Source organism: Carassius carassius, chromosome 50 (assembly GCF_963082965.1).
Source record: "Carassius carassius chromosome 50, fCarCar2.1, whole genome shotgun sequence".
Lineage (NCBI taxonomy): Eukaryota > Metazoa > Chordata > Actinopteri > Cypriniformes > Cyprinidae > Carassius > Carassius carassius.
The window spans coordinates 9,675,870-9,685,817 of NC_081804.1; the positions used below are offsets into that span (position 1 = coordinate 9,675,870).

At 35.7% G+C, this 9,948-nt stretch overlaps 2 protein-coding genes across 2 annotated transcripts; both read left to right on the forward strand.

Moving 5' to 3' along the window:
* Positions 1 to 2,021: 2,021 nt before the first annotated feature.
* LOC132133553 (uncharacterized) lies at positions 2,022 to 3,696 on the forward strand. Its single transcript, XM_059546433.1, has 4 exons — positions 2,022 to 2,290; positions 2,370 to 2,463; positions 2,547 to 2,634; positions 2,723 to 3,696. The coding sequence occupies exons 1-4, from the start codon at positions 2,251 to 2,253 to the stop codon at positions 3,413 to 3,415; spliced, it is 915 nt and encodes a 304-aa protein (XP_059402416.1). The 5' UTR covers positions 2,022 to 2,250; the 3' UTR covers positions 3,416 to 3,696.
* A 541-nt stretch (positions 3,697 to 4,237) lies between these two features.
* Positions 4,238 to 6,759, forward strand: LOC132133552 (uncharacterized). Its single transcript, XM_059546432.1, has 4 exons — positions 4,238 to 4,396; positions 4,651 to 4,744; positions 5,709 to 5,802; positions 5,982 to 6,759. The coding sequence occupies exons 1-4, from the start codon at positions 4,375 to 4,377 to the stop codon at positions 6,687 to 6,689; spliced, it is 918 nt and encodes a 305-aa protein (XP_059402415.1). The 5' UTR covers positions 4,238 to 4,374; the 3' UTR covers positions 6,690 to 6,759.
* The last annotated feature ends 3,189 nt before the right edge of the window (positions 6,760 to 9,948 follow it).

The following is a 9,948-nucleotide window of genomic DNA, read 5'->3' on the forward strand; positions in this document are numbered from 1 at the left end:
CAAGGGAATGAGGTTTAATTTGCACTGATGGATCGATCAGCCTCTGTTGGACTGCTCTCGTTGAGATATCGAACAGCATCCTTGCAAGAGCAGAAAGAAGACACACACGCACACCATCAACATTACACACTTCATGAGGATGCACGCGCACACACAAACACATCGTCACAGAATAACCTCACTAATCTTCTCTCAATGGTTTAAAGCCGCTGAAGAAGCTTAATAATATAAGAGGAAAACAGCATCAGTGCTTTTAAGGACATATGCACAGAGATTAACCCCTTTCTCCACACTGGACTACAAAGGACACACTTTCGCATGACTGAAATATGATGCAAAATGCATTTTGATATCAATATGATAAAGAAGAACGGCAGATAGACCGATGGAACAGAGTGTTTTGCAGTACAATATATTATTCTAATTCTATCTTTAAAAAAAAAAAAAACTTTATGCTTGTTTCCTTGCTTGCATATCATTGCTCTTTTGTTGATTATGATTAATTTCCATTGTCCTCATTGTAAAGGCATCTGCTAAATGACTAAATGTAAATGTAACAGTTTTATATATATGTATTTCATTTTTGTATCGAAAAATTATGGCCTTCTGTTTGTGCCAAAACCACAATATGTTTGTTTCTAAAATTTAATGGCAAAGCACATATATGACACATATACTATAGATTGATTGAAGTTTACAAAACAGAAAGATAAATGCATCTAAAACTTTTAAAAAACCCTTTATTGTAAAAAATCTAAAGGTTCAATTTGTTTGCCTGCACTGCACTACAAAAAAATAACTAACTAAATAAAAACCCACCCATTTTATGTGGATAACTCAAATGTTTTGCAGAATGTTCACTGAGAAAAGTAACTTAATAATAAAATAAAACATAATGTATTGTATAAAGCAGTTAAAGGTTTTTTTTTTTTGACACAGATGGACTACATCCACACTTTCCAGCTTTTTAAATGTATCTGACAGATTTTTGCAGATCTGAACATTAACTGGGGCCACATCTCTCTCACCTAATTAGTTGATGAATTGATTGTTGACACTCCATTCTGACTAGACTTGTTGACTGTTTCATCATTAGAGAAGGAGCCCCCCTCTATTATTAATAGCTTAGCAGAGACTTGTAAAGGTCAAGTGCATTAGTTGAGATTTCAAACACACTAGATGAAAATTTGGGTAGGATAAAACAGCTGTTTATTTGATCTAAGAGTATTGTATTTATTTTATGAATATAAGTAAGTCAAGTAGTCAAGAACTGCCTCTGAGTTGTGACAAGTATGTGGAGATGTGTAGTGTACATTAATCAAACTCACAACGTGACTATTATTGCCTTAATATTTCTTCATTATTTCTTCTTTGGGCTTATTTCTAGAGCTACACTGTTTATCGGCTTATACTCAGACTTCTTATTTCTCACAGTTACCGATGGGTAGAGAAAATGTTGATTTGTTATGTTTTCAATGACACGAAAGTTGTCTTCCTCCAGGCGGCGCATTGCTGCTTACAGAACCGTGAGTGTACGTATTCAAATTTCAGGGCGTTTTTATTGGATACACTTGTACACTAAAAATAACTGTTCAAATATATTATTTGTAACGCATGTCATAGAAACCTTAGCCGCGAACTCGCTTAAAAAAAACATAATCTAGTAATCACAAACGGCTCTGATTGTTCAATTCTGAAAAGCGATGAGAAAAGTAACAGCTGCCACGTGATCGAGTTAACCAGTGTTAACTCACGGTGCCTGTTATTTTTCTCAGCGCTGTTCTGGGTCGACCATTTACAGTTGTTTGTGAATAATATGATTCTTTAATCTAGATCTGGACAGTAATTCTAACATAATAATGACACTCTGAGACTTTTACATTCTTTTAAATACACATACAAGAGCTGAAAGTATTACTATACTAACACTCCTCGGTCTAGTAAGCCACCCACACATTTAATGCTAATTACTTTTCTTTGGTTTGGTTTGGTCTTTAAGTCTATCAGTAGCCAAGTAATTTTCTAATCACACGTACTAATTCTCAAACCAAATTTGCATTTCAAGAAATATTTTATATGCATTTTAAAGACGCAAATTCATTCCTTCAAAATAAGGGCACTTAGTAGGCAGCCTATTCAGGCTGTGTTCGTACGGCGCCATTTTCCCTGGGAGGGCATGTTAACAGAAGCACACTTTCAACATGCACTATTAAGGGCCCTAGAAATCTGTTTTACGAAGTGATATAAAATATGGATTCTGCGTCGACCAGCTCTAAACTCATCTATAAAAGTAAGTCGTTCGTTTTCCCCCGAAACTAAGTAGTAATGTGAGCATTAAGCAAACTAACTGGCTGTTTTATGTGCGCTAGTGTCTACTGAGGACATCACAAAGCTGATAGAGCTGCGATCGAGCACCTCGGCGCTTTTTGACGGGAGGAAAAATTCATCTAAAACAGCCTGGAGGTGAGATTTGCAATCTTAACATTTGCCTCGCTCTCTCACAACCTGTGTTCAGATTCAAAGGCATTATTTTGTTTCTTTTTCAGCGCAATACTCAGAGAAATGGGGCTTGAGGAAAAGATGACAACTGAGCAGATGGCCAAAAAGTGGGAAAACCTGAAAGCAAGATATAAGGTTGGTCTCACTGCTAATTGTGTTTTGCAAAAGCCAGTTTTCACAGAACATATTCACCAGTTTAATGCATTTCACACTTCATTACAAGGATGCAAAATATCCCCCCGCCGGAGTGGAGAAGAACCCCACCTGCTGGAAATGGTTCAATCTCATGGACAATGCTCTGGGTGAAGAGTTTGATGAAACGATAAGCCAGCAAGTGATCACAGCAGAAGCTGACAATGATAATGCACCTCTCCCAAGTAAGAAGCTACGCCAGATTAAAGTCGGAGGGGAAATATTGGAATTTCTGGAAGAGGAAGGATCTCCGGTGAACGTGCCGACGGCCTCCAGACTGGATCTGGTTAAGCGGGGAAGACAAAAAGGCAAGCAGAAGACAGAAAGTCACTCGCTGGATGACATGAGAACCAAACTTCAAAGAGAAAGACAGCTTCTAGAAAAGGAGCTTGGAGGCCTGGACAGAGAAAAAGCCCTTTTAGTGCGGGAAAGGGCTCTTGCCAATCGGGAAAGAGCAGCGCTTCAGCGGGACAGAGCCCAGGTAGAGAAGGACAAAGCTGCGGTTAACAGAGACAAGGCGTCTTTGGAGCAGGACAGAACCCGACTGCAGAAAGATAAAGAAGCTTTGGCAAGGGACAGAGTGGAACTTGACAGAGACAGAAGGTCGGCACACATCACTAATCACGTGAAAAGCAGTTCAGGATGCAATGGGATGGACTGCCCTCAAGAAAAAAACAGAGAAAGATTAATATTCTTACTTGAAAAGGTGATTGAAAAAATGTGAAGCGGGTCTCAGATGGGTGCAAACCTCAGGGAAAAACTGCGATGAGTTAATGGGATTATCTGAACAACCCTTCAGATAGTATACCATTTGTGCCACACAATGATTATCAAAACCAGATTCATGGTCCACCTTGTTGTTGTCATTCAGAAACTGTTAAAATCCAGCTAAAAGTATAAAAAACTGTTTATTGACAGGTTCTACTGTAGAGACAACTGACCCCATATAGAGTCATAGACGCTAATGTGTGTTCAATAAACAGTATCTTTTTTTCTTGTTATTAATCTTGCTTCTTATTGTAGTCAGAGTTTATGCTTTGTGTCTATTCAAGTTTTAGGTTTGCAGCTTTCACAAAAAAACCTACACTGAAAGATATACAGCAGAGTAAGTGTAACGACTATAGTCCTGGTCTCAGTTTTAGTGATATTTTCGCTCTCTTTGTTATGTGCTTTTGTGTGTGATTTTTTTAAAATCAGTTTTTGATTTAAAATACTAATTAGGTTTGAATTTATTTCCAGTAATTTCATTTTCATTTAGTTTTAAGTTCTAATATTTGTGTTGTATTTTATTTCAGCGCAATTTCAAAATGTTTTAATTGTTTTAGTTAACCTTGCTGTTGATTACAGGATTCAGCATTTTTTGATGACTACATTTCTTATAAAACTTCTAGACATATAATCTATAACTAAAGATGAGAAAGAATCGAGAGAAGAATGCTTATTTTATTGTTATAATTTTACTATAGTGTAACTGGGAGTTGTTTTTTCTCCTGACCGCTAGAGGGCATTCATCTAATAGCAATCGTCCGTCTGTTAAAAACAGGAAAAGCTGTGAAGAAATGCTGTCTGTCTGCAACAGTAGAGACGGTTGTTGAAGAAGTGAAAGAGAACAATAATATTCATGGTATTACTGTAACGTTATATATCATAAGAGGAGTTTGGCCGCCTCTCTCCCTTTCAGAAATGGCGCAACCATCTCAACAGTGTGAGTGTCATTGTTTCTATATAATTCACGGTGGATTTAAAAGCGGGTCAATGTACTTGATATGTGCTGCTGCTTTCGATTAATAAATAAGTATTCATTATTCCAGACTGACAGCCTGTCAGTGTTTATGCTGTGGTTTTACTTTTGCATATACACAAAATCACGTTACATCAACAGCAAACCTACAGTGAATTCACTCCGTGTCTCTTGTCTGTCTCATGGTCTGTCTGCACCGCTGTTCTGTTCTGTTTCAGGGTCTCACAAGGACACCGATGCACTGATCAGGTGGCGCATGGCCCATGGCTATTTATTCTCAGGATGGAGGAACACATGCAGAAATGGCTGGGAGTATGTACTCATTGTGATTCATATGTGATTCACTTTACATCTGCGGTACATGTCGTTTGTACCCCATATGCGTAATTGCTTGTAGATGCTATTGTTTAACACTAAAGAACATCTCTTAATGGAGGGGTTTTCAAACTTTTAATGCCAGGGACCCCTATTTATGCTGACCCCTTTCTAATAATGACAGATGAGACATAATACTATGTAAAATTAACAATAAAAATGTCGACTTCTAGTTATTTTATTTATAATTTTTATGCATTATAAATACATTTATATAAAATAAGTGTTGTATATAATGTTATATAATTTATCATATTAAATATATTTTTTGGAATTTATTTAGTTACTATTTAGATATATTCAACTGCTTATATTATATTATATATAATAGATTTTTTTTTTTTTTTTTTTTACAGTAAATGTAGTTTCAAAGCAGAATATTGCACTACAGCATCCAACAAGCAAGATAAAGGTTGCAATGGCAAGGAGAAACTCATTAGAAATAAACAAATTCATGATTACTGAATGAATTGTTTTAAATATTAATTCAGTAATTAAGTGATACATTTAATACTATATATATATATATATATATATATATATATATATATAGATAGATAGATAGATAGATAGATAGATAGATAGATAGATAGGTAAAAATTGATAGCCTAAATGCACTGTAAGTCGCTTTGGATAAAAGCATCTGCTAAATGCATACATTTAAATTTGATATATATATATTTTAAGCATTTAATTAATAACTTAAGGGAACACATGAGAGTTTTGTAAAATAATTAAATAAACAAATTAATGAATAAATTAAAATTAACATTTCCACTGACATTGGTGTGAATCAAACTTTATGCAGCCTCCTATGGGTCACCAGTTAGAAACCCAAGTATTTTCTTTTCTATAAGCAGCTTTTAAAAAGAAAGTTACAAAGTGTGTTTTCTTTTTTTAGGCTGTTCATACAAGCGACAAAATCCAACCTGGATGGAGATATTACTTCTCAAAGAGCAAAACGGAAGTGGGAGAATTTAAAATGCAAATACAAAGTAAAGATGAACACATTGAATGGAGGCGGTCTTTTTTTCCAATTAAATGATTTGCTCATATGGCTGCACAGAACTAGTACTTTTTGTTCTTCAGAAATTCTAAAAATGTAGTTGTAAATTAAATGCAGTATATATGCATTCAGTCCTGCTGATGTAGTTTTCTCTAACTTTTCCCCCAGGTTTTAAAAGCTCTTGCAAAGGACATTGAAACGGTTAAACCCGAATCCTGGCAGTGGTTCAGACTCATGGAGAAGGCTGTAGATGGCGATCCCACTGATGTCGACCCTCCTAAACTGACCTTCTTGACCAACCCGGCCGATGATTCTGAATGTGCAGCCCAGCCCAGCAAAAAGATGTATCAAGTAGAAATGGGGAGTGATATTCTACAATTACTGACACATTCAGTTATCGAGGTCAATACTCAAGCGACGGTAGCTGATGGAAGACCCTCATCAGAGACTGCAGAAAGCGTGAAAGGGAAACACATGGAAAAAAGCCCTCCAGAGACTCAAGACGAGCTAAACTTTGAAAGAGCCAAACTCAGACGAGAGCGACAGCTGCTGGAGAAGCAGCACGCAGACTTGGACCGAGAGCGAGTGATGCTGGAGCGCGAGAAGGTCATCGCAGAGAGGGAGAAAACGGCGTTGGAGAGAGACAGGGTGCAGCTGGTAAAGGACCGAGCTGCGATTGACCGGGAAAGAGCCTCGTTGGAACAGGACAGAGCGAGACTGGAGCAGGACAGAGCAGCCCTTGATAAAGACAGAGAGACTTTTACCGCCATGGCTCTTGATACAAATGGCACAGGACACACTGAACCATACTCCCCATTTGCAGAGGACAGAAAAAGATTAATATTTTTGTTCGAAAAACTGATCGAGAGATTTTGAAATCACTGAAAACTGTCAGTGAGGCCATGTAAAATAATAAGGTACTTAAATTAAAGCATTTCAAAATTAAGTTGCTCCTCCCAAGACTTTTTTGAGGAGAGGAAAGGTATTCACAGCTGCATAGTTCATTGTAGTTCAGTACAATATATAATGGATAGTTCATGTTAAGTTTATTCACCTTATTTTCAGGTCCTTGGATGCCTTGAGAGTCTTTGTCTTTCATATTTATTTAGAGCCATAAAATCTTAAGACTTACACTTGTTTCTTGTTTATGGATGACCAAGAGTTGGTAGAAAATGTTTTTTTAAAATGTTCTTTTCTTCATAGACAATTGCTTTTGTATTAAAACTACAAGCAAATTATGACAAATTGAATACTCAATTTTCCTTAACACTGTTCTGTAGTGTAGTCTGCTGAACATAATATTACATTAGGAAACTTAATATATTAACATTATATATTTAATGATTTAAAATAATAAAATAATACATATGAACTATGAAATGAGATAACTGTAAATGTGAGAGGCTCATGAAGTGACTGATTTTGATATAATAAAATAAATAAAAAGGTGCAGTCACATTTACTGGTGTTCTGTGAGCAAAAAATGGTCATTTCAGTAGGACTCTACATGATTGTGAAGATAACTTCATGCAGATTTTGCAACGGGTTCATGTTGGTGATTTAGATTCAGAGTGCTGACCAACAGAAAGCTGCTCGGTTTGAAAGTGATGTCTGTGTGAGCTGTGCTTTATAGGCTTTCTACACTACACTTTCATTTCTACACTATTAACAATTGTTTTTGTTGTGCATGTTTGCTTGCTGACAACAGTGGTTAAAACATGAGGCGCTTAATTTAAAGTCACAGGCAGTCATACACTGGGGAAAAAAACATGAAATAGTATGTTGAGGTTATATCTACAGTATTTTTATATAAAATTATACATTATATACAAACTCATGGTGTAATCTGGTTCTGTTAAACTGTAAAAAAAACTTTAAGAGAACAATTATTTTCCCAGTGTGTTATAGTGTTATAGAAAAAAAAACACATGTACCGGTCCTTATGTAGAGGCCATAATCACAGTATATTTGCATTCTGTTCTTCCCAGTATTTTTTTGTTTTGTTTTGTTTTGTTTAAAGTAAGTTCTCATCTTAGATATTATGCAGAAGGAGTTCAGAGTCATGTGTGAGCTGTGTTTCCCAAACTAACCTCATCTGAGACACATAATAAAGGTGGGTTAAAATGACACTTGTTGATTACATTACATAGGCCAATAAAAGTCTTAAAAATAAAATTTTATCACATTCCTGGTGTATCTCCCCTGTATTAACGACATTCAATCAAAACAAGAAAGCAAGGTGGAGAAAAGGATCCATGAGTACATTACCATGGAGAAATTTGTGTACACGCAGAATCCCATTTTTTTCCCTAGAAAATTGTAGATTTTCAAGTTTGTGGAAAAACAACAGGAGTTCAAGTCCATTAGTTTGGATACAGGAAAGAATGCGACCTCACCCCACAGCTGTGCTGTTTTTGACACCAGGAGTTTGACTCCTGACAAACTAATCATCTGCTACGAGGTTTAAATCCGTTCTAGATTTCAGTGTTAACTGCTTGTATTTTTGGTTTTGAATGCACTGAAATCCTCCCATATGTTTTCTCAATCCATTAGATTGTGTATCAGCATCTGGCTGACTTCATTCCCTTGGTGATTCTTCTGTTCATACTGAAGGAAGCTGCCGTGATGCTGCGGGCTCATTCTATGGACCTGCGGGATGGAGCTGATGTTGTGAAGCTGCTTGTGGAGGACACAGAGGCTGGACGAAAGAGAGCACACTTACACCAACGCGTGGAGAGACTGTGTCTGGCACAAGAACACATCACTGTATACCTCTGTGACACAAGTTGCATATATTTTTGTCTTATGCTTGATCACTAAAAGCATTTTAAAGTTAGAAGCAAAAGAAATATCAAAATCAAAGAACAAAAGTGTAGTTTTAGGGGCTTTATAGGAATCATATAGATTTTTTTAGGTTCAAGGTTAGGTTCAGTTTAATCATGATTATTTTTTTTAAATTAAAAAAAACCTTAAAGATGAGTGTGAAGTAAGTGTCTTTTGTAAATGACAAAGCATCATTTATGTTTTTTATATATATTTTTTTATATATTTCAGTTTGCTACAATGTCTACACATTATACATTTTAATAAAACAAAGCTATAATTTATAAATTCTCTTTGTTTTTTCTTTAGATATATGAACTAGGTTTTAGATTTTTTTAATTAACGATATTGTTTTGATATAGATTTTTTATGTCAAGTTTTTAATAAACTTGGACCTTACTGAACTGAAGCCCTTTGCCATATTTGGGAAAACAGGACGCTGCATGTTGCCATCATGACATATTTTGTGAAGCAGGACTAACCTATCTCTAACCCTAAAATGGGTAGGTCATCTTGAGAGGACACTGACTCAAACAAACCTTTAATTCACATTCCTCTGGAAGAACACACAGGCCTGAACTTTAAGAAAAGTAAGCTTTTTAATGGACTGTGATTAAATTCTGCAATGCTTGTCTGACTGTTATATGTTAGCACTAAATATGTATATATCAACACTAAATCAATTTCCTCAGAAAAGCAGATTTTTTTTTCCATGTTAGTGGAGGGAGATATAATAATAATTTGCTTCTAACAAAAGTTCTATAAATTCACAGGCACAGATTCACAGATGTCATTGGCTGTCATGAGGTGTGATGATACAATATTTTCAATTTGGGGTTAACTATCCCTTTAAGAGCCATCAAACCAAGAATAATAACCATTAAATAATAAAAACATTGATAGCCAATCAAAATCAGTTCTACATAGAATAAACAACTTTATTGTGCATTGTGTAGACAATGTACTGTAACAAATACAATGTTGACAAAAAAAACAAAAACAAAATTATACTTGCTATCGTTGCCAAGTGAAATGTGAGTATGAGAATGTTTGCCGTGTGCAAGATATAGTTAACAGAACCCTGCTTTTAAATTTGTGTATTTTCATTTTCATTTTACGATGGGTGTGGTACACTATAACTACAGTCTGATAGAAAGGATCCTCTTCTGTTTTCTCTTCAGCATCACTACCTACAGACACTGGGTTTGGATGAAGCATACATTCTGAAATTTGAAAGAGGCATCCAGAAAGAAGGATATCATCTATTCTCTACAATTAACTTTCATTTCCACCCTTTTTGGTTTCCCAGAAA

Bases quoted from the DNA above. Each gene is read 5' to 3' on its own strand.
- LOC132133553 (XM_059546433.1), top strand. From the start codon at position 2,251: ATGGATTCTGCGTCGACCAGCTCTAAACTCATCTATAAAA. The intron at 2,291-2,369 runs GTAAGTCGTTCG...TATGTGCGCTAG, and splicing joins CTCTAAACTCATCTATAAAA to TGTCTACTGAGGACATCACA. The intron at 2,635-2,722 runs GTTGGTCTCACT...CTTCATTACAAG, and splicing joins ACCTGAAAGCAAGATATAAG to GATGCAAAATATCCCCCCGC.
- LOC132133552 (XM_059546432.1), top strand. From the start codon at position 4,375: ATGGCGCAACCATCTCAACAGT. The intron at 4,745-5,708 runs GTATGTACTCAT...TTCTTTTTTTAG, and splicing joins ACATGCAGAAATGGCTGGGA to GCTGTTCATACAAGCGACAA. The intron at 5,803-5,981 runs GTAAAGATGAAC...CTTTTCCCCCAG, and splicing joins ATTTAAAATGCAAATACAAA to GTTTTAAAAGCTCTTGCAAA.